The 25025-nt window shown below is 41.9% G+C and overlaps 1 protein-coding gene across 3 annotated transcripts in view; it reads left to right on the forward strand.

Annotated features, from left to right (window-relative positions):
• Nucleotides 1–25025, forward strand: part of GAREM1 (GRB2 associated regulator of MAPK1 subtype 1) — a 206267-nt gene that overhangs the window by 127879 nt on the left and 53363 nt on the right. For 2 of the 3 annotated variants that reach the window (XM_061169975.1, XM_061169976.1), the window contains exon 3: nucleotides 24470–24600. The exons of the other annotated variant lie outside the window; for it this stretch is intronic. In XM_061169975.1, the coding sequence (XP_061025958.1) occupies nucleotides 24470–24600 (131 nt within the window). The remainder of the gene's footprint in view (nucleotides 1–24469; nucleotides 24601–25025) is intronic. 3 annotated transcript variants of the gene reach the window in all.

The raw sequence follows: 25025 nt of genomic DNA on the forward strand, positions 1-25025 counted from the left end.
GAGGTGGTTATATTTGAGGAGGAAGGAAGGAGTGGGTGGAAGGAGCGATCCTGAAAGCTCCCCCTTCGGAGTGGGCATTAGCTGGAGAAGATAAGAGTGATACCAACCACCCCCATCTGGTGCAGGTGTCTCCACTATCTCTGCCAAGTCTCCTGATTGTTCCCACACATCTCCTACCCCAAACTCTTTCCCATCTCTGCCAAGGGGAGGGAAAGAGAAAGAATTCTGGGATTTTCACTGAGAAAAGGGAGAGAAGTGATCATCTAATGGGGGTCATATTTCTCTGTTTAGCTCAAGAGGGATATTATAAGGGAAGAAGATAAGATTGGGATAGCCATAGTTCTTGTCAAAGTTACACTGAAAAGAGACAAAAAGAAAAAAAAAAAACCCACAGCAAAAATATGAGTAATAGGTTATATCATGTCAGGACAGCTTGTGTCCTTCAAAACAACTCCAACTTTTACTGTCTCTCTCTTCCCAAGTGGAACCCCACTCGGGAAATCGTCTGCTGCCACGTAAAGTTGGAGCTTTTTTCTTCTGTTACTTGGGCTAGAAAAGTATCAAGACCATCCTTGCTTTCCTTTTCCATCCTCCCTCCCGCCGCCCCCCCACCCCCCACCCCCCGGTATGTAACAGTTTTAGAGTGTTTGCACTTTTCTGTGTATTTTTCCTTTAAGGTGAGAGGTTTTGGTAAATAAAAACTTGGCAGCAGATTTTATTTCCACAAAAATAACAATTCTGACATCTCCGGGTATCATCTCTCTCAAAGGTGTTCCAAGGGGAGTTGAAATATACCACTGGACTTTCTCATCAATCATCAGAACTGCCTCGGAAATTTGCACCCCTTGGGGTCTGATTGACTAAGCCTTCTATAACACTCTCTCTTCTCCTAGGGATTTTTCTGATGGGAAAGTGGCTAAATTAGGTTGGGAGTTGAAGCATTTGATTTGGTTACAGTTTGTGTGGGGCTTTGGTCTTTCTCTGTCTCCAGACACTTGCTTCTTTCTGACTGTAATTTCACAGTGTTCTTAACTGCTGGGTGTTCAGTATGGTCCTTAGCATCCCTGATGAATCCTGTCCTGAATCGTCCTTCCGAGGCCTGCAGGGGCTGTCCTGCGTGGTGATCACTCTCAGGCTTGGGTGGAACAGAAATAGACTTCTCCCTTCTCCCTACAGACCACACTCCAGCCTGCATAGAGATCGGTATCTTTTCTCCAAACTAGTCACAGCTGCTCCCCTCCCTCACCCCCATTATTTACACCAATGATGAGTACCTAGAGATAATTTCCAAAATTAAAAAAAATAAGAAATCAACACCAGGTGAAGCATCATTGTCAGCGCAGGAAGAGTATTTGGAGCAGCTAATGATGCAAAGGATGAGATCTGCTGCCATGAGCCAGCCACCTCTTCACAGGAAGTCACACAGACTTGCAGTATTTGGGGCTCTTCTGAATGAAAAACAGTAGGCCAGGTTCCCACTTTGTTGGAGTTTAGCTAGCTAGCTCGAGAAGTAATGTCAGTTACTTGGGAACTCTTGAAGTCCTGACTTGGAGAACTGGATCCCAGCTGTGCCTTTAGGGGCCTTGGTCTTCTGAGCCTGCACTCCCGCCTCCTAAAACCTGGCTCTTGAAGTCATAATGACTTGTAATGGCCAGAGCCCTGGTCTTCTCCCTTGACTCTGTAACACCAGACACCAGCAGGAACCGTCCTTGAAACTCTACTTCCCACTGTCCGTGGCGGTCCACTCTCCTGGCTTCACTCCATCTTTTCAATTCCTTCTTTGTCTTCTTTGGTTCATCCCTGCTGTGTTGGCCTTAAGACTCTGCCTGTTTCTCTCTCTCTCTCTCTCTCTCTGTCCCCCTTCTCTTCGCGTCTCCCTCTCTTCATCTCCACAGAAAACCTGACCCTCCCAGCTTCCACCGTCACCTCCTGTAGGTGACTCTTTACTCTTGACCTCTCCCATTCCAACGTTCCACTGACTGCTGAATACACTTCCACTTTATCATCTCAGCTTCAGCTGATCTGAGGAAAAAAAAAAATTTTCACCCCCTAAACCCTGCAGTGTCTGTTTTCGTCATTGTCATTTCAATCCATGTCCTAGACCACCATGTTGGCCCCCATACTCTCCCTCCTTTGTGCCACTGTTCCCAGGAAAGGGCTCAAGCAGACTTCCAGGGACATGTATGAGGTCGTTTCCACGTACAAAGCACTAAGTGCCAAGCACCGCACTGAACTCTTTCCTGGGCCGATTCCACTTCGTCCTCACAGCTTCCTGTCAGGTGGTCAGTGGGAAGGGACGGTGCTCTCTCTACCCAGAGGTGGGAACAGGCATCGCCCTTTCCCCTCCTCCCCTCCGGACATCCCAGGACTGACTGTGTACTTTAGAATAGGAAGAGGGTATGGATTGTCAATCCAGGCCGCCCGTGAGGGCAGCTCCCTTGGGGGTTTTGTGGCTGGAGACTAAAGTGCCTTCCCTCCTTCTTTGCTCCCCCTTTTTGGAGTTGCAGGACTTGGTTCTGGGGTGCCTCCCCTGTGCCGGGCTCCTTTGGCTCTGCCTGGGGGAGGAGAAAAATACATGGCTGGTGTAGGGTTTGGCACTGAGTCTAAAAGAGGGCAAGAGAAGGAGCCGGGAGGAGTTCAGTGTGCCCTGACTGGTGGCAGCTTGGCTCTGACGTCCTGCCTTCCTGGCGCTCATTCATTCATTCAACCAGTCTGTCTGTGTGTATCGCAGAGGTACGCTGGGCAGCACGCTGGACACTCAGTCCCAGCTCTCCCCTGTGACCGGGAGAAATGCACTGTTAAAAAATTTTTATTTATTTATTTATTTATTTTTGGCTGTGTTGGGTCTTCGTTTCTGTGCGAGGGCTTTTTCTAGTTGTGGCAAGCGGGGGCCACTCTTCATCGCGGTGCGCGGGCCTCTCACTATCGCGGCCTCTCTTGTTGCGGAGCACAGGCTCCAGACGCGCAGGCTCAGTAGTTGTGGCTCACGGGCCTAGTTGCTCCGCGGCATGTGGGATCTTCCCAGACCAGGGCTCGAACCCGTGTGCCCTACATTGGCAGGCAGATTCTCAACCACTGCGCCACCAGGGAAGCCCAGAAATGCACTTTTTACAGCTCGTTTTATAGTTGATTTAACTGGAACTATGGTAAGTGTCACAAGTGTGTGGCAGGCACTTGTTGGTCGGGGCTCTTCGCCGCGCTGTCTCCTGGCTTTCCACGTGAGGAGTCACGGTGCAGGGTGGCCGCTGGGCGAGGCGCACACCCCGTGCGCCAGCGGGGCGTCCTCTGCTCACAGCATGGCAGTAGGTGGAGCCCACCCACCTGTCGCCAAGCCCATCAGGCCCGCCCTGCGGCTTGTCATTCCCACCCACGGTTCCACCTGCGCTCAGGTATTCTCACCACCTCCGGTTTTTTCTCCTCACTCTTCCACCTCCACGTCCTCGAATCACCCAAAGCCCAGCCCACCCTCAGGGCCTCCCTCGTGTCCCAGTTTCTTCTCTGTCCCAACAAGGCCATTGTGCTCTGTCTCTCCTCTAATATTATAGTTGATGCCTCTCCTGTGAGGAGTTGTTATGGGTTCTCACACTCCATACAGGCGCTGGCAGTAGCAGCATCACCTGGAAACTTGTTAGGAATGCAGAGTCTCAGCCCGCCGGCCCCTACCGTCAGAATCAGAGCTGGTGGTGGGCCCAGCGGGCTGTGCTGTAACAAGCCCTCAGGTGATTTTTGATATACACCAGTTTGAGAACCACTAGTGGTGTGTCTCCTTTAGAATTTAATGGTGTGTTACCTTATTTTCTTATTTCATATTTCATAGGTTACTATTTCGTTTCCACAACGAGATTGTAAGTCTACTATTTTGCCTACATCTGTCTTTTTACACAGTGTTATTAACAGTTTAATATACATTTGGTTGCACCCCTGAAAGCTGTTCCAGTCAATTTTCACCAATTTCCATATGACTAGTAATTTCATCTTGGTCTGCTTAGGAATCCGTGGTATACGTAGAGCAGTAGTAAATTCTTCACAATCTCTGAAACCAGTTGAGAAGCTCTTATTGGTATAGAGTGCATAACACAGGAAGGGCTGTAACCCGCAAACCATTCTTTATGGGTTTAAGTGTGGGAGAGAAATGTTCTTAAGATGATTAGATTTTGCTACCCACACAATGGATGGTAATAGAATTGAACGGGTGGAGGGGTGGGGACTTAGTATGACATCAGTTTGATGGAAATGATGAAATAAAAGAAGGAGGAACAGATTTTTTTGTGAGTTAAAGTACGTGGGTAGGTTGGAAGGTATTTCCCATTCACTTCAAAGGCTAGGGTCTAGTTATGTCGGCATATATCTCTGGGGGGGCCTGTATGATTTTTGAGGAGAATGCTGGAAGGCACCTGTTGTTTCAAGGGAGAATATTTTTATTGTGTTGATCAAACCCAATGCTTGACCTGTAAGACATTCAGATTTTTCCCTTCTTTTCTTCTTTCTTTTTTCCTTCCCTTCTTTCCTTTATTCTTTCCTTCCTGATATATTAAAGTGTTCAAGATGCTAGTGATAGATTTTTCTCTAGAAATAACAGTCTGGGGGAAGAGTTTATTTATTCTATTTCATCATGATAGTCCTTTACCTTCCCACCCTCCCATATGCAACCATTTAAATGTGTTTCTTGTGCCTTTTTTCTTTGGATGTGTTTTTATGAAAGCACAATGGTTTGTGTGCAAGTACTTTAGATTTATATAAATTATACTGTGTTTTAAGTCTCATATTTTTTTTTCCATTCAGCCCTGTGTTTTAAGGATCCACTAGGTTTTTATTTATTTATTTTTTTAAATTTATTTTATTGAAGTATAGTTGATTTACAATGTTGTGTTAATTTCTACTGTACAGCAAAGTGATTCAGGTATACATGTATACACACATTCTTTTTCATATTCTTTTCCATTATGGTTTATCACAGGATATTGAATATAGTTCCCTGTGCTTTACATGGATCCACTATGTTTTTAAAATCCATTCTCATTTTACTGTGTGTTCATATGCTCTCCCAAGAATGGGCAGCAAAAATCACGCTGCTGTGAGCATCCTCATGCATTCTCCTTATGCTCTTGTTTGAACATTTCTTTGGGACATGAACCCAGGAGTGGAATTGCTGGCCTTAGAAGTATGTAGAATTAATTTCACTACCTGGTGCCAGATCGCTCTCCAGAATGGCTGCCCCAGCCTCACTCCCATCACAGTCTAACAGGATTCCTTACCCACATCAGGAATTTACCATTTTTGTCTAATGAATGTGAAGTAATAGCTCTTAATTTGCATTTATTTGACTATTCAGCTTCTTGTCACCTGCTTGATACTTTTTCTTTTTTTTCCCCCTGCTTGCTACTCTTTAGGATAGCCTCCTTAGTAAATTGTCTGTTCATTTTCTGGCCTGCCATTGTGTTAGCGGTGGTGTATTTTTTGGTGATTCGCAGCATTACATTGACCAGTTCAGATATCAATCTCTTTTCGGTTTTGGGCTTCGCAAGCATCATCTGTTCCATCACCGCTCTGTCAACTTTTCCCATGAAATCCTTTACTGAACAGAAATCCTTAATTTTAATGTAATCGTTATTTGGCCCTATAGTTTCTGCTTCTGAAGTCCTTCCTTGCCTGTAGGTGATGTCAGGTAAGGATTCATTTTTAGTTTTTCTCTGCACAGTGAGCCAGTTTTACCACACTGAAGTCTGAATATCTTTTCCAGTTATCTTTGTCACATAATATAATGATGTCTTCCATTTCCCTAACCCTCTCGAAATTCATTCATTCCACAAAAGTGTTTGTATAAGTTGAAATGACTCAGAAGGCTAGAAGAATAAGCTTCCTCTCACTGACTAGTAAGAATAACACTCATGAAAACAATGTCAGCACACCCTTATTCTGGCCTTGGAAAATTTCAGCTGGACTGCAGGTGGAAATAGAGTGTAATTACTGAAAGAAACTATCTGTTGACATTGTCTATTCTACTAACAGGGAGTTGATAATATCAGCCAGCATGAACTCAGGTCCTGCCCCACTGTATCCTATAGTGATTAGGTTTATCAACCATCTAATCATTTCAGATTTATGAATTATTTACAGGGCATGCTAAACATGCTACCCTAAATTATTCACATCTTAAAAACTGGATAGGCTTCCCTAGTGGCACAGTGGTTAAGAATCAGCCTGCCAAAGCAGGGGACACGGGTTCAAGCCCTGGTCCGGGAAGATCTCACATGCCACGGAGCAACTAAGCCCGTGTGCCACAACTACTGAGCCTTCGCTCTAGAGCCCGCGAGCCACAACTACTGAGCCTGCGAGCCACAACTATTGAGCCCGCATGCCACAACTACTGAAGCCTGCGTGCCTAGAGCTCGTGCTCTGCAGCAAGAGAAGCCACCGCAATGAGAAGCCCGCACACCACAACAAAGAGTAGCCCCCACTCACCGCAACTAGAGAAAGCCCGCGCGCAGCAGCAAAGACCCAACGCAGCCAAAAATAAAGAAATTAAATAAATTAAAAAAAAAAAAAAACTGGATAGGCATTGGAAAAATTCAAATGTATGTAAATGAAAGAGAAGGAAACACAGAGACTTGTATTTTTTTTCCCAGTAATCTCTGAGTGTCTGAAATATCCTTAGCACTCTGCACGCTGCCTTGAACAGAGTACTAAGTAAATAAATCATATGCTTTGAACTGTTATATTAGTTTGACTAATAGTTAAAATAGGGAGGGAAAATGAACTCAGCCCTTATTTTCAGTTCTCTTATTGAATCCTGACAATAAGAAAACAATATTTATCATCTTACTATTAACCAAATGCATACTGCTCTTTGCTGAGTATTCTTGTACATACATGGCCTAATTTAATCTTTGCAACAATCCCATGAAGTAGGTGTCAGTTTCAAGTACTGCAGTTCCTGTTTGTTTTCATTGATACTGGTTTTCTTCATTATAAGCTATCATCACCTTAGTATAGTGAATTTTCTATATATATTTGCATATATATATTTTTTATATATATTTGCAAGGCCAAATACTACACTTTCATCCCTCTTCCTAGGAGCCAAATATTAATGAAGACAGTGTTAAGCCTCTGTATCAACATGGATATAATCTACCAATTTTTTGATGATTACTCCTAATTTGACAGATTATTAGCCATCATTTCCATTCAGCATCTATATGGGTTCTCAAATGTTACAAATTCTTACAGTCGCCTTCTAACATCCCTGGCACGTTAAATGTTTTTGGTTTTTATTTTTAAAGAAATAAAATTCTACAACCAGAAAAGGAAAAAAAGTCAAATCCCCTTAGCACAGTTTCAGAAATCACAGTCACTGACTCACCCCTTATTGTTCTTTTTAAATTTCCCCCAGTGGTTTAGGTTTATTAAAAGCCTGATCTTACATTAGAAACAAGAGTATTTTTATTGAAATGTACCTCTGTGCCCTGACAAAGTCACTCCTCTCTGTTAAGAGTCCTTCTCTCCAGCCTTGTTTATCCCATCAGACATTCCTGCCAGAAGCAGCCCTGTTTACATAACTGCCCTCATGGGATGGAATATTTTACTGAGCGCAGCCCTGCACTCACACCACAGCCTGTTTAACATGGAACAGGGACAGACCTGAAAGGCACTAGAGAATGCTCAATAAGCTCGATCTGCAGCGAATAAAAGTGGAGGCATTTGGATGAAAATGAAGCTTTGCAAGAAGGGAGCAAGAGCTGGGACGTGTTGTCAGCAAAGACCAAAGCAAACAAAAGAAGAGAGAGTAGTTCTTTGGTGAAGGGGTGGAGGGGGAAACCTTCCCATGGTTCTGGGGTGCCGGACATAGGTATGTATTTACCATCTGAAAGCATGCCATTCATGAAACCCTTGAACAGAAATGGAGCCCTAGGTCTCAGAGCCACAGCATGGCTATTGCTTCTCCATTTCTTAATTAAAAGAAAAAGATTTAACAGCAACGAGGGGCTCTTTGTCATGTAGGGCCTTTTCCTTTTACTAGAGTTTCTGTTTTTTACTGCAATTTTGACTGATTGCTAATAAGCATAGGACTCTCATCCACAGCACTGTGGTCACAAGCATTAGAGTAATTGTGTTTTGAGTGTGAGACATTCTAACTGGAATTGCTCTGCATTGAGCAGCGGGTGCAGTAGGCAGCTTGTAGAGAAGATAACCTTGGCCATCTCCCATTCTTTGTCTTTCTGTCCCAGAACCAGGTGGCAGAGCTGGAGCAGCTAAGCCCTGAATCCACATCTTCCGCATTTCTTTCTCCTCTCTTCCTCCCAGCTACCTGGCTACCAATTGTGCCACTTCTTTAAATTTAGAATGCTTCGTAATGGCTCCTCCTCTTCTGGAGTTTTGCCCAGATTAATACAAGAAGGAGCTAACACTGTTCTCCTAACCAGTACCACGTTCCAAAGAGTATCGTGATGACATTCCTTTTCATTCGTGACAGGTACATCTTTGTCACATTTGACTTCTCTGTGATGTTCAGTGAGCCCTTATCATGTGCCTCGCATCAAGTGAAGCCCTTTATGTAAGTGTAATCATCTCAATAGCTGATGTTAGTGTTATTGCCCTTGCATTATGGAACTAGGAGACACACGGAGGTGTAGGAGGTTATGACTTAACCAAAGTTGCCCAGTGGGAGGGAGAGCCAGGATTTCAACTCCAGAAGTTCATATGCTTAACTGCCGTGTGAAGACGTAGAGGCAAAATGATAACCAATGAGTACGTGCTAAGCCATGAGAACAGAGCATGCCTGGCTCCAGGAGTGCCATACCTCAGCTCTGCTCTTGTATCGACTGCAAGCCTTTAAAGAGTTGCCTTGCTGGTATGTGTGTATATATGTATATATGCATGTATATGTGTGTGTATATATGTATATATGCATGTATATGTGTATGTATGTATGTATTTATATATACACATACATACTCTTTATTTCAGAGTAGTTTTAGTTCCAGAGCAAAATTGAAGGGGAAGGTACAGAGATTTCCCATATACCCCCTCCCCCTACACAGACACAGCCTCCCCCATATCACCATCCCCCACCAGAGTGGTACCTTTGTTAAAACTGATGAACCTCCATGGACACATCATTATCACCCAAAAGCCATAGTTTACATAACAGTTCACTTTTGGTGTTGCACATGCTATGTGTTCAGACAAGTGTATAATGACATGTAGCCGCCATTATAGAATCATACACAATAGTTTCACTGCCCTAAAAATCCTCTGTTCTCTGCCTACTCATCTCTCCCTCTCCACTAATCCCTGAAGACCACTGATCTTTTTACTGTCTCCATAGTTTTGCCTTTTCCAGAGTGTCACATAGTTGGAATGGTACAGTCTGGAGCCTTTTCAAATTGGCTTCTTTTGCCTAGTAATAAGCATTCAAGTTTCCTCTACATCTTTTTTATGGCTTGATTGCCTCGCTTTTTGTAGCTAAAGAATTTGGTGAAAATGTACCCCTAACCCTTACAGAAATGCAATTTAGGACCTCTACAATATGTTTTCATTTAGTGTCTTTGCTAGCTTTTCCATCTTTAAGTCCATGCACTAAGCCAAGGTGGGTGTTAAAATTTGGATGGTTCTCCCCACCCCCCTTTGATTATGCCGAGTATGCTCTACATCAGAGTTTTAAGAAACCATTCGTGTTTCTCTACATGGAGTTTTAATCAGTTCAGTTTTGGCCTGAAGGTTCAAAACTAAATCCCTTATAATCAAGGCACTTTTTTTCCTAATGAAAACCACAGCTTGAGCAGCTGCTTGTATTATTGTCTCTCCTCTGTGGTCCCACTGGTGTGTGGGAGTTTACTGTTGGGCTGTGGAAAAGGGAGCAAATGAGAATCCAAGAAAGGGGTCATGTTTCAAAAGAGGAATAATGGTGGAATGTTAAAATCCTTGAGTGTTTTCCTCACCCTCCCCACACTTTGGACATGCAGTTTGGCTCTCTTTTTCCTTTTTAAATACTTCCATAAGGCATGGAAGAGAAGCATATATCATATGAACCATAGTATTGAAAACTCTTAGACCTCAACTTTGATTCTATACAGAATACCTTCATTTTTGCCTGTAGTTGTAAAATGACAACATAGCTTTAAAGTCTGTCTGTGTCGTGTACGTCCATATTTTGTCCATCTGCGTTGGTGCGGTCTTCCTCTCCTTTGTGTTGAAATTGTGTTTATCTGTGTGTAATGTTTTTTTCTTGCATCCATTTCTGTCTCATTTTCTTTTTTAAATTTGTTTCCACGTCTCCTTTTCGCCTCATTTTCCCTGCTTCCCATTTTCTCTTAACCTTTGTTTTCCCCTTCATTTTTTTGTACTATGTGATTTTAAGTTCTACAAATAAAAATTGAAGTTTTACTTTTGCTGTTTGTAACTTTTTATGTAACTTTTTTATGTAGATAAATAGATCATTTTCTATCTCTCCAAAAGGATCCTACCTCAAATAAAATTGCTTTTTACTTATTAGAACCTTGATTTTTTTTTTTAATGTGGGTTTTTGATCCTTAATAGAAGCAGCTGCTTCATCCCAGTGACTAGTTCCAGTGCCAGAGATTAGAAAGACTAGCTGGGTTCTGTTTCCACCGAATGGGTGAATTATTGGTGACACTGTGTACCTTCCATGCTCCAGTGACCCTAAGTTACCCTGAAGTGAGGATAGGTTTTATCATATAACCAGTTGCCAGGGTCATTGTGGGGATTAAACAAGACCATCTGAATAGCCCTCCACACTATCAAAGAAGAATTCGTTGCATATGTAAATAGTAAATGACCCTTCTTCCTACTAACTTTGGGGAATTTTTTCAGTAACCTACAAGGCACAGTCAGCTCCTCTCCCTGTCAACCTCATCCTGAGGAGGGAGGTATTAGTGGCTTGGGGAAGCAGCATAGTAAAAGTGGGCTTAGGATGAGAACGCATGAGTGACAGTCCTGGGCTTGCTATTGACTTGCTGTGACCAAAGACACATTCCTTAATCTCTGCCAGCTTCAGTTTCCTCGTGGGTAAAGTCTCTAATAATCCCCGCCCACCACTGTGGATTGTTGAGTGAGGTAATGTGTGTGTGAACACCTTTCGATTCAAAGCAGGCTCTCGGTGGAGTCATCCTGACATGGCTCTGGTCCAGAGGCTCAGACTCCTTTTTCTTTTCTATTTTGTGTTTCCACATTCTATCGAGTCTCTTTCTTAAGAAGCTGGTCACTTGGTATGTGATTTTCTCTTCTGATTCTTTGTCAGTGCTGCCATTTAACATGTTCTGGCCTTCGGAGTCAGGCAAGACCTACCATCGTCCGTTACCACGTTTAGATGGAATACCTGTGGTAGAGGCCAGAAGTAGAGGGAGCTCGGCTATGTCCAGGCAGAAGGCTGTCAGCAGTGTAGGTCTTAAATGAGCTTGCTCATAAGCTTAGGCTAAAAGCTGTAAACGGAGGCCTCCCACTTAAAGTCATCCTTTCAATTTGAGGGAAAAGGAAGCACCCCAAGAGCCTAGACTTCCCACCTAAATTTCTCAAATATTTCCTGACTGATACCTGCCCACTCACATATGGCATCACGTCAGTCAGTATTGTGTTAAGCCCTGTTCAAACCACAGCCACTCCCTCCTGTCTCATAGAAACCCAGGGTAGTCCCTGGGTTAGAGGAGACTTTTTTATTTGAGTGAATCGTTAAAAACTATTAATAATTAGATGCATTTACATAAAAAAAAAAATCCAGATTTCCTGCCTCTGGAAATCAGCAGGTGCTGGAGCTCTGAGGTGGCCATCTCCACCTTTTTACTAATTTTACTAATTTACAGCTTCTCTGGTCATGTAAATATTTGATTTTGGTACTCTGGAAAAAATACATACATATCATATATATTTACATACACATATATATATGTATTTCTCCTGCTCTAAACGCCTGTTCTTCAAAGCAGGCATTTAGTAAGTTTCTAGTATGGACTCAAACTGAGCTGTCAGAGAAGCAGAAGACATGATTCCTGCTGTCAGGGTGCTTGTGGTCTAAGAGAAAAATACAAAAACAGGTGAAATAAGTAGGGAATAGTTTAACAAACTCCGGTGATAAATATGAACAAAGATCAGCATGGGCTTAGGTTATGAGGGAGAGCTTCATGGATGACATGGGACTTGAGCTCATACTTAAATTCATTCCCTCATTCAGCTGTTATTTATTAAGTACCTACTATGTGTCTTGCACAGTATTGGGCACCGGGAATAAATAGGTGATTGACACACCCCCTGCTTTCTTTAGAGAGTTTACTGTTTAGTTTACAAAGACATGTAAACAAATGAGAATGATAAAATTTACATGCTTGGATAAATATCTATAGACAATGAGATCACAAAAGAGTGCGGCCAGGTATAACCTGAGCTAAGAAGATTTTTTATAGAGTAGGTGAAGAGTGAATTGGTTTTGGATGAATAGCTTGGCCAAACCTGGGAATAGAGAAAAGGCATTCCAGATCTTGAGTTCAGTATAAGAAGAAGTATAATTCACTGTGGATGGATCTAGATGGATTTTAGCATAATGAGAAGAAAGTAAGGGTCAGATCTTGGAGGCCCTATATATTCTCTATAAAGTTAAATTTTACAGGAGGTGGAAGGCCTCCAAAGTCTTTTAATCAGAGGGTAGAAGGGCATACACCCCCGCCCCCAGTCTATCCTCCACTGCCTTCACCCTGCCCCTCCCCAGAGGCTGACCAGTAGGGCCAAATCAGCAGACTCTTATGCCCTTTGATTTCCAGCTAAGTTCAGCCATTGGATAGATAGCCCCAGCAGATGGGCGGGTCAAGAGAGGATGCTGGTTAAGGTCTTTATATTCTCCAGCTTCATGGCTCCCTTGAAGGATCGCCTGGGAACAGCTGCTTCTCCCCTTCTCAGTCAGGGCAGCCTTATTTACATAACGTTCTCCTTCCTGTAACTAGTCCCTCACCCTGGCACCACAGGCCTATGGTGGTGACCTCTTCTCTGATACTGTCCCTAGCTTCTCACTCTACTTCCCCTGCAGCCCACCCACACCATCATCAATGACCCTGTTGTAAATAAATCCTCTGCAAATTATCCTCATTTAAAATATGATTCAATTTTAATTTTAAGCACTAGTGGAAAGAATAGTTTTCTGGAATGGAAGTCAAGGGGTAAAGCAATCAACTGGTAAAACTGGCCAAAGTGAGAGATGTTGTAGTTTGTTCAGGAAAGGGAATGGAGTTGAATTGACACCAGTTGAACGTGAGGGATTAGGGAAAGGGAGGGGTCAAGGATGACCACCTGGGGTTCTGACTTGGCTGGCTGCTTGATTCAGAAAGTAGAAAGATGAGTTCGGTTTTGCACGTGTTGATTTTGAGAGAGATCTTTGTGGAAGAAGTGTTGGAGATATGCACCAGGTATTGGGTAGACCAATGTGGAATTCAGGAGAGATCTGGCTGGAGGGAATGTTGGTGTGCTGTCAGCTTATAGGTGGTCCTTGAAGCCAAGGTGATAGAGGGGGTCCCCCAGGAGAGCTGAGAGAGTGGGAGAAGGAAGACAGTCATGCACAGAACTTAAAGCGGCACTAAAAGGATCCAGGGTTTTGCAGAGACTGAGAAAAGAGCAGGAGCACAGGCAAAGGGGAGAGAAGGAGTATGGTTGCACAGGTGGTGGGGGAAACGTTTACAGAAGCCGAGTGGAGCCAGATCATGGAGGGACGTGAAAGCTAAGGCAGAGCAGCCTGGGCTGGGTGGGTAGAAATTAAAGAGCTATTGTACGTTCATCTATTTCTTCATTTATTCTACAAATGTGTATTGAACACTTAGGTTCTTGAGTGAAATGAAATCCATTCAGGTTGTGTTTCAAGTTGAGTAAAGTGTTGGTGGAAAGGCAGAGATGGAGAGAGCCTTAAGCTCTGAAGCAGTAATATCATTATGAAGTGATAAGGATTGAAACCAGAGTAGTAGCAGTGAGTGCTGAGGGCAAAGAGATTTCAAGGAAAGAAAGGGCAAGACATGGGGAAAAGTGAGTATAGAAGAAGAAAGATGATGACCCGGAGGTTCCCACCATTACATGTTAGCAAGCATGTTCAAATCTGAAACCTTTTTAGGTTCCATCATGCTTATGATAATTGTGTCCCAGAAAATTTCTGATCATTCTGAAGAAGGAACTGACCAACTAAATGCAATGAAAAATGCAATTTTCCCATTTTTCAACAAGTAGGGAAACCATTTGCATGGTGTGAAGTAGCTTGGCTGGTTAGAACATGTGTCCCAGAACGATTAGGTTTTAATCAGGTCTAGTTAAGTTCAAGGATGGAGTTTCAGAATTGAAAGCAGTGGTCTGACCACATGTTTTATGGAGATGAGAAATAAATAGAAATACCCACAGATAGTTTATGATGGAATTTATTATTTTTTTGGTTAATGATTTCTTTCTGTTCTTTGGCTTTAATTCCTATTGTCTGTTGGTTATAAGTTTGGAGCCTTTGTGCTGAGATTTGTTCTTTACCTTTCTCTTTATCCCAATTCCACTTCCACTCCCCTCCCTCCCCCCCCCCAAAAAATTATAATTTAGAAACTAACTAAAAGTGATACTGGGAATCAGACTGTAGAATAGGAAATGTAATTCCTATTTGTGTTTTTATTTTTTAAATTATGCTTAAGATCATTAGAAATTTCAAAAATTGGTAATAAGAAACTGAACAGAATATGAAATATAAATTACTTAATTATTATAAAAATAATTATATCTACCTTTCTAATAAGAAAAATGCAATTAAAATCTCAATGAAATACTGTTTTTTACCTGTCAGATTGGCAATGATAATAGGAAATGAGGAAACACATTAGCGGTGGGAGTATAAGTGGACATATACTCTGTGAAGGTTAGTTTGGCAATATCTATCAAAAGTAAAAATGGACTTACCTTTTGGCCCAGCAGTTCCACACGTAGGTATTTTCCCGCCAATGTACTTGCATTAAGGACCCAAAGGCTTCAGTACAAGGTTATCAACTTCAGCATCAATGTGGTAAAAGATTGGAATAAATCCGAATGTCCATCAATAGGAGACTGGTTAAATTAGTTATGGTATTTGCACGGAGTAGAATATTGTGTACCTCTTAAAAAGAATGAGACAGATTTTTATGGAATGATAAAAGAACTGTACAGAATCCTACCATTTGTTTGGAAAAGAGTGGCATTATGTGTGCCGATGGACTGTATCAGATACCATCTCTGGACCCAGATGTACAGGAGAATGATAGCACTGCGTCTGGAAGGAGATCTGAGGATAAGATTGTGAAAGAGACTGACTTTTTACCCTATACCGTCTGGTACTATTTGAATTTTTTGGCAATTACATATATTAAGTAAATCTTTAAAACTCTTCACATTACTCAAGAAAAGGGACGCTAGATGGTTCACCAACACCAATAGTATTGGTGAAAGGTTTAGGTAAATGAGTTTTCATACGTTGTTGGTAGAAGTGTGAACATTTACATACACTTTTTAGAAGGCAGTATATTGGTTGGTGCAGTTCAAAATAACAAGATGCATCTCTTTTACCTGGCAATCCTGCTTTTACATTTCAATCCTATAGAAACTCCAGCCTGCTTGCATCCATAAAGTTAAAAATACAAGAGCACTTGTAAAGTTAAATCTTGAGTGTGAGTGTAGATTCCTGCCCATGTTTATTTATTTCTTGAAAAATGGCAGTTGGTTTGTTGTTTCTGTCACTTGAGAATCCTCATTTATTCACATCTGGAAATGGCCCAGTGGTTTTAAGGTCCAGTTATTTAAACCATTTAGAATGTATTTCATTTGCACAACCGACTTGAAACCATCTAACTTTCATGTTGATGGCCTGTCTCCAAAAAAGGTAAGAGAAGAAAAGAAGGCATTCATTCATTCATTCATTCATAAGTGCCTGCTTGATGCCCCGTGTGGTACAACATTGGGCACCACGCCGTCCTGGTTGTGGCGTTTTCAACATTCTGGGATGCTTTTCTTAACCATTTTTGTTCATTTTAGCCATTCTTGGGTTGCTTTGGTGTTCCAGTGCCATTTTTGTTGCTTTCTTTTCTATTTTATAATCTTGTGCCGGTTTCTGCGACGTTTTCCTGCTCCCAGCAGGGAGGGAAATGCTGGTGGAATGTCGTCGTTCACTTGAGTTATGGGCCCACAGATGGATCCTAGAGGTTTCGGCTCTCGTTTCGTTTTATTTACACACAGAAAGTCAGCCACTGGGCTGAAGGGAAGGCGAACGGTAAAACCAGAGCTGTGAAAGGAGATTTACCACAGGCCGTGCTCATCACCAGGCGTGATAGGGACCAGGGAGGCATGAATCATGGGGAGCCCCGCCTTCCCAGTAGCACGGGACTTACTTCTCACTGCCTGTTGACCGTAACTTCCCAGCCAGTAGCAAACGGGACAGAACTGAATTTGACCACCTCTGACTCTCTCTGTTATCTCTACACATCTCAGCATCGTTGCTCTCTCTTCTTAATTAGCAAAATTTGTTTCCGTTTTTCATTTCTGACAAGTGACCTTTTTTCCCTCTAAGTAAAGGAGAGTGTGTGGTCCTACGGTCAGGTCAGCATCATATAGGTGCTCGAAACTTAGACACCTCACGTAGGACTTCGGGCCTCTTAGCTGTCTGTGCTTAATGTATCATCTCTATCGAGGTGAATCACTGTGATTATCTTGAGGGACACACACCAAAAAATGGATATTTTCTGGATGACAGTTATTCCCTGTCAGCAGATTAATTATGTAATATAGTTTTAGAAGCAGATCATGAAAATAGTGCAATAATAGTACCAATCTTTGCTTTTTACATATTACCTTCAATTTCTTTAACCTGTCATCGACGATCGTGGTGTTGGATTTGTTCCTGGGAATTTCAGGGTCCTGCTGACAGAACAGCTCTCACAGTGGAGATGGTTTATGAAATTAACAAAACCGTTGAAAGACAATGCAGTTTCCTCCCTCTCCGGGAACAGGGTTTTGACGGTAACATCTCAGAACAGATGTTTCGGCGATCTCCAAATGTTCTCATTTGGTGGCACAAAGACTCTGTTATTCATGAAATGGTCTGTTAAAAAAATTAGTTCCTCCGTGTGGGGATTGTGGGAAGATGTGTTGTGTAAATTGATTTCACATTTTGGCAGGAACCCGGCTCTTAACTCTTTAAATTGGCTCCAGGATTTGACTCTGACAAGTTCCGACTTCCAGGCTACAGCAGTCGCAGGGAACAGAGCAACACAGCGGCCTAGCATCTTTCCCAGAGAACTCCAACTTGACTCATCTGAGAGGGTTCTATTCTTTTATAGGAGAATAGAAGCCGTAAAATACAATGAGAGGAGGTGGGCACGTTTGCTTTTCATTTGCATTATTCTCCTAATACAATCCGCATGTGCAGCTTAACACATCTTGATTTTAGACTCATATTTAAAGGGAAAACTGCCATTCTAAGATGAACATGGGCCAGCTTAGGGTGTAGTTTCAACTACCTTACAAGAGACCTCAGGATAACTACTTAGGAGTGTTGGTCATTTTCATTTCTGATGTCCTGTCTGATGTCTTTCATTTCTTGATGTCTCCCTGCAGGACAGAGGTCAGCAAACTGTGTGGCCTCAGGGCCAAATCTGACCTGCTGCTTGTTTTTGTAAAGTTTGATTGGAACACAGATGTTGTAATTCGTTTACGTATCGTCTGTGGCTGCTTTTGAGATACTTCGCTGGAGTTGAAGAGTTGTTAACAGAGGCCATTTAGCCCACGAAACCTAAAATATTTACAGAACAAGTTTGCCAACCCCTGAAATAGGAAGTTGCGTATATCCCATGACCTGGTATTTAAAACATTACATTAAAACATTTGATATATTTAGATTTTAAAGGTATTTGTGGGGTGTAAGAAGTATAAAATATTTATTTGGTTTTAGACCATTAAACATATGACAAGAAAATGTTTAAAATAATAATATATGTATACAAAGAAACATATGAACTAAAATCTTACAGGACAATATAAAGAAACTATATGGAAAAGAGGAGACAGAAGTTAACGGATGATATTGGATATTCAATAAACAGTTAAAAGAATGAATGAGAGGAATCAATTTTTCTGATGTACAGTATGTTCAGATGTGAAAACATTTGGTCATATTTAGCTGCTACTTTGTTTTTTTTCTTATCCTTTCATCTGTGTATGTTCATCATTCTCAGAATAGATTCTGGTCAGTGCTCCCATGCGCATGCTTCTGAGGTCCTCCTGTCCATCTTTCCTGAGATGACAAACACAGGTGAGACTAGAAGGTTAGAATTTATACAGCTCTACTATTGACATCACAGCCATACAAGATAGGATTATTCATTTGGTTCATATGCCAGAATATATTTGAGGCTGCTAACAGTAAGAGATCTCAGACACAAGAGAAAAATAACTAAAGAATGCTTGAAGAACGAGCACCCAAATTGAAAGAGAAGAAAAACGGTGTTAAGGGGATAGAGGTGATTTATATCAAGAAACCCAGGCTCTGTTCTTTGAACCAGAATATCAGCGATCACGACAAACAGAGCAAGGAAAGGAAAATATAAGCGTTCTGAAGCTGTTATTTCATGAGATGAAACATCCTATTTTGTCAGGAGGTCTTCCATCACATGATCTTTTTTAAGGACGTGAACAGTACCTGCAGCCAGTTTTAAGAGAAGGCAGAGATGTTCTATACCCACATGGATATAGCAACCACTAGCCACGCGGGCTGTTGAGTGCTTGTAATGAGGGTAGTGTGAACAGAGGTGTGCCGCAAGTGTAAAACCTACATGGGATTTAAAAGACTTAATGTGGAAAAAATTTAATTAATGATTCTTATATTGAATTTAGATGTATTGGTTTAGATAAAACCGTATTATTACAATAAATTTCACCTCTTTTTACCTTTTTAATGTGGCCATCGTAAAACACATAACTGCATGTGTGGCTTGCATTGTATTTCTATGAGGCGGCACTATTCTGTAGGGTAATGTCTCATTTGATGTGAAAGTGTCAGGATTTGGTGACACATCCTTGACTTGTGAATGCCTTTCTGAAGGGACAGAATGGAATTTAGTATAGGCATGTAGCTTTCGGGTAATCTGTTAGCTCAGAGATTGTACATCTACAGACCACTTGGCATGCATACAGATCCTCCTGCCCCCTGCCTTAGGAAAATTTTTCTAAAATATTGATCAAAATTTTAAAATAAGTTAAACTATTTCATGCTCCTGGAAAGATAATTTGTAGACTTTCATAAACTATACTTGGTTTAGTGATGGTAGCTTGACTTGGCTTAGGTTCCAAATCTACAATTTATTTTGTTATTCTGCTAACAAATTAGAAAATATAAATTACAGTTGCAGGTAATTGGAATTGTTGGCAAATATCTGATGTCTCTGTCAGATGATTCTGGGTATTCCCACCAAATGGACCTATAAATTTGAACTCTTGCTCACTGGTGACTACTTTTTTCCCCTTGTGTATTACATTCTGATGCTGAAAGATTGTTTCATCCTGGAAGATAGTTGCAGTTGCTTATCTAATCTATTCTTTGGTTGGATTGGTCCCTGAAAAATATGTCTTGAGGTTCTGTACATTATTCAGATTTGAATGATTTTTAAGTACACCATTGCTTTCTTTCTCTGTTGAGTGAAAACATTCATCTGTAGTTCAGAAACAAACCTTGTGTATAGTAATGTAGTTCACCTTTATTTATAACTCTGAAAACCTGCAATTACTTATGCATTGTTTCATTGTTTGCCAATTCCAGGACTATATTTAGTACACATTTATTAAGTACCTATTGCATGCAAGGCATTGTGCTTCCCTGACTTTAGACATGTTGAATTTGGTGCTAATGGGACTTCCAAGTATAAATATCCAACAGGCCCTTAGATGTCTCTAGAAGTGAAAAGAAATGTAGACTATGTCAAATATATTTATTATATATTTGTACAGTCGTTTGTACAAGAAAAATTCAAATGTTTAACTTCACTGATCTTCAAAGAGATGCAGATTAATACAGGAAAGAGATGCTTTTTAATATGCATTGAATTGTCTAATTGAAAAAATACTCAGTGCTGGCAAGATTGTGTCCCAACTAGGAGGCATGTAGCCTATTCATAGAAATATAAATTGGTTTTGGTATTTTGGAAAGAAATATAGCCGTGCATGGTAAACATAAGGAATTGTGTATTATTCTTTGATTTAATAACCTCACGCTAGAAAATTTATCCCCAAAATGTGAGCCAGAAGACAAAAGACAATCTCTTTGCATCTTGAGAAGAGGGAAGGGAGCCGAGAACTGCTGAATGGCTACTTGTGCTGAGTACTTTGCATCATCTCACTTAATCCCCACAGCAGCCCTATGAAGTGTCCCCACTTTACAGGCAAGGAAGCAAGGCTCAGACGGATTAGTAATTTGCCAGTATCATAAAATGTGTACATGGCAGAGTTCCCACTTACATTAGGCACCAGCCAAACTCAGACTGACCATGTAAGAATAGAAAAATAGTTAAATCCATTATTAAGTGCTATGCAAGTATTGTAAGTGTCATCACGTGGGAAAATGTAGGAAAATACAGAAAGAAACAGAGTATAAAACTGTAGATAAACCATAGTTACTAAAAATTTGTACATAGACTAAGTAGAATAATGACAAATGAAAAGTTTAATTTGGCAGAATTTGTTTAAATAAGTAGTATTGAGATTGCCGTAATCTTTGATTTTTTAAAAATCGTTTTTTATGAAAAAGGTACAGTCCAGCGTATTTTGTGCTTTCAAATGTGTTATTCATCCCTCTACATTCTTCTAAAAGGTACATGAGCTGTTATGTCTAGGTGCATCCTCTATTTTGTCCTCATCACCTACCCTTTAACTCTTGAAAACGCTTCCATCAAGGTTCATCACTAGCAAAATCCCTACATCCTTAAACCCTCCTCTGAAATTACTTTCATTTTGTTAAAACCCAAATCTGCACATGCCCTGAAAACACTGCTTCCCTGAAGGCCTCTCAGGTGGTAGCTCTATTTTTTTTTTGCCCCAGAGTTGAGGGGATATAAGTGTCTCTATGGTCTTCATTGCTACCCTGACCTTCACTGCTCCCTAAAAACTCAGCTGTAAATCTCTTGTCATCAGACAGCATCCCCTGCTCCCCCATCGTTGGTACATTCATCTCCCAAGCCTAGGATTCCTCCCTCATTTCTCCATGGTTCTTACTCCCAGCTCACTGCCGTTCTCCCCAGCAGTGCTTCTCTCCTCACCCTTGGAGATTTCAGTGCTTACCTGTATGATTCATTTGATACCCCTGGCTTCTCAGTTCCTTTAGCTTCTCACCACCACAATGCTTACCTCCCATGGTCGCCCGCTTGACCACAGCATCACCAATAACTGCATCCCTCCGTGATCTCAGTCGCATACATACCACTCTCTGACCTCTCCTCTGCCTGGTTCTCGAGCTCACTCCTCCAGGGCACGGAAATCAACTCCTGCCATCCGTTGATCCCATGATTACTTTCATCCTCTTCCCTCCCTCCCAAGATGCTGGGTCCAGCTCAAGCTCCATGAACTCCCTTGCATACATCCTGCCTGCTTTGTCCCTCTTTCACGTCTCATACTCACTTGGCAATTGGCTGAATCCAAATCTCTACCTGCTTCACGCCAGCCCCTGTGCGTCAGACATTGGCTAGAGGAAAACACACGACTAGACTGTTTGGTTTCACTTTCAAATGATGACCATTAACCTCAAGTGGGAACTTAGGGCTGCCCACCATATTATGGTATTCATTCTCACTGGACTTTTTACAATCTTCTCCTCTTTCCTTAACCTCCAACACCTCCCCTCTCAACTTTATTCTCAACTGATGCCTTCCTTCCCACTTTTGCTGGAAATATTGAAGCAATAAGAGGGAGCTTCCCCCAGCTCCCACTGAACCTGCCGCAGATGAACTCCTGTTGAAGGCCAGCTCCTCCACTCTGATGTCCCCCCATCTCCTCAAGGATGTGCTCCAGTAATCCTGCTTATCATCTGTGCGTCATTCCCATCAGCATCAAACATGCTGGTACTTCTCCCATCGTATTAAGGAAACAAAAGCACTCTCCAGGCCCCATCCCACTTCCTCCCTTTAGCTACTACTCAGTGTCTCTTCTCCCCTCGTCACAGAACTCCCCGAAACATCACCTGCTGTCCATTCTTGTTATTCCCAGCTCTCCTTTCTCAGGTTCAATCAAGCTTTGGCCCAGCTATTCCACTGCTCGTATCAAAATCCCCAATGAAATACAAGCTGCTAAATCCAACAGTTCTCAGTCTCGTTTCACAGTCCTATACGCAGCATTTGACATCACTCCCCCTTCTTCTCCTTGAGGCACTCGAATCACCTGGCTTCTAGAATGTACCACTTCTGGATTTTTCTCTTATTTTCCTGGCCAGTCCTTAGTCTCCCAGAACTCAAACCTTGGACCTCTTCTCGGTCTACACTTGAGACTATGGTTGTCATCATTAAAGTGTCATGGCTTTAAATATCATCCATGTGCCAGTGGCACCCAGAGTTACTATTTCCAGCCAGACCTTTCTCCTGACCTCCACACTTATGTATCCGTCTAAGAGCTTTCGGGATATCTCCGTTTCTATGTCTAGTAGACTTAACCTGTCCAGACTGAATTCCTGATCTTACCTCCTCATCTTACCCCTCCAGACCTGCCCATCTCAGTTAGTGGCAGCTCCATTCCTCAGCCGCTCAGGCCAGATTCCTCACTGCTTCCAAACCCCGGCCATCTCATACCTGGATGATTGCAGGGCCCTCCTAACTGGTGTCTGGGCTTCTACGCCTAGCAACTTTACAGTGTGTCCTCAACACTAGAATGATTCTTCTGTAACATTGGTTAAATCACCTCTTCTCCACTTAGACCCCCCTGGTGGCTCCCCATCACACTCAGATGAAGAACCACAGTTCTGCAAAGCTGTGGACAATCTAAACCACGTGTTATTTCTCTGACTTTTTTTCTCTTCCTTCTTAGCTTCTACTCACCCCACTCCAGCCACAGCATGCCAAGGACGCACCAACCCATCCGCCTGAGGGTTTCTGTGTAGATTGTTGCGTGTGCTTAGAATTCTAAGAACTCACTGCCCAACTACATCAAAGTCACTGTCTCAGCCATGCCTACTGTGGCCGCCCTGCACTCTCCAACCCCCCTCACCCTGTTTTTAATGGCACTTCTCACCTTCTGACATATATTCTACTGATTGATTGTATTTATCCTCTGTCTCCCACTTCAGCATAAGCTTCAAAAGGACAGAGATTTCTATCTGGTCTCTTGATTGATTTATCTCCAGCATCTAGAATGATGCCTCCACCTAATAGATGCTTTAAGGCAAATGTGTTGAAAGTATGAAAGTTTCCCTATTTCTGCCTGATGCCCCGTGGACACATGCAGAGAGATCCGCCTCATAATAGCTTTTCATTCCTTTTCAAGTTTCTCAAGTGTTACATTGTAAACAGTGTTCAGAAAATGACCATGAAGAAACATGGCGTCATGGACTTGATTGTATATGGTCTTTTATTCTAAACCGAAAGCAGCTCCTCTAGAATGTGGCAGCAATATCACAAATACCAAAAACGTCCAAGCAGCATAATAGAGCCTTGACATTTTTAGGAATATGTTCAGAGTTCTTCAGAAATCCCCCACATTGTGGATACTTTGGTAGTATATTCTACTCTCATGAATTTCACACATGGTAGTAAAAAGGAAAGATGGAAGCTACGTGCTGCTCTAGATGCCGAGTGGCTCACTCACTGCAAGGGGGCTCCTCCCAGCCCCCGCCCCAGGCCCCTTGGTCTCAAGCCCCACGCGTGTGCCGCAGCCAAACTATATAATTACAAATTATAGCAGCTCCTGAGCCCTCAGCATCGCCCACGTATTGTTGAAACCAAGGATATCTGTGAAAGCTAAGGGTCCACGTATTATTTTATTCCGTTGCACATTTTAAAAATAGTAATTTAAAAAAAATCAGTTCCCCCAGGCCACTCGGCCTTGGTTTTAGAATATAATGTATGGGGGGGGGCATTATTACAACTAAATGACAGCGTGACTTACTGTTACAAACAACATGAGCAACCATTTATATAACACATTAAGTTTTCAATGTCGAATTTACATTACAAGTAAGCATCCATCAAATTTGTTATTGATCCTGTGGTAATAAACTCTGAAAGTAAGCAAAAAAAGAAAAAATATGTTTGCTTTCATTTTTAAGCTGATTTTTAAAGAAATATCCTAGTTCAAGAAAACCTTTTGCCACGGTAACTTTTTCTTTTTTTAAATGATAATGCTCAGAAAGCCTTTGACAGAGAAGAGTGGGAGTAAAGAAAGGGGATGCTGTCGCCACGGTGACAGCTGTCCAGCGTAAACATCTCATATCTCTTCCGTTTATCACGTATTTCAGGGCAATTCAAGCTGCTGGAACAAGACCGAGATATAAAGGAGCCAGTGCAATATTTCAACAGTGTGGAGGAGGTGGCTAAAGCATTTCCTGAACGCGTGTACGTCATGGAGGAAATAACATTCAACGTGAAGGTAGTTCTGAAAGAACCAAAGATTTATCCTCACTAAGATAATTTAGCTTTCAGGTTGTTGTGTACACAGTAAGTGCTCATCTGTGCCTCTTAGGAGGTTCCATCTTCCTAATGAGTTGGTGTCAATGGCCAAAACTGGTCTTATAAGAACTGTGCTGTAGCTGAGCTGACCCCCACCCGAAAGGTTACTACACTTAGTTAGCATTATCTTTGGCTAGAATAACTGTTAAGGCAGATCAAAAGTTATTTTCCTTTTTTAAAATTTGGACTTTATTCCCTAAGATATAACCATTTTTTGGCCACATCTTCTGTGAGGCTAGATGCTCTGCTTGTAAGAGCAAGCAAAAGGCATATGGTAAATCTAATACCAAACACTTATTGAGAGAAAGAGGGACTTCCAGAGCATGCCCTGACATCAGCATGTAT

Source organism: Eubalaena glacialis, chromosome 15 (assembly GCF_028564815.1).
Source record: "Eubalaena glacialis isolate mEubGla1 chromosome 15, mEubGla1.1.hap2.+ XY, whole genome shotgun sequence".
NCBI classification, from domain to species: Eukaryota; Metazoa; Chordata; class Mammalia; order Artiodactyla; family Balaenidae; genus Eubalaena; species Eubalaena glacialis.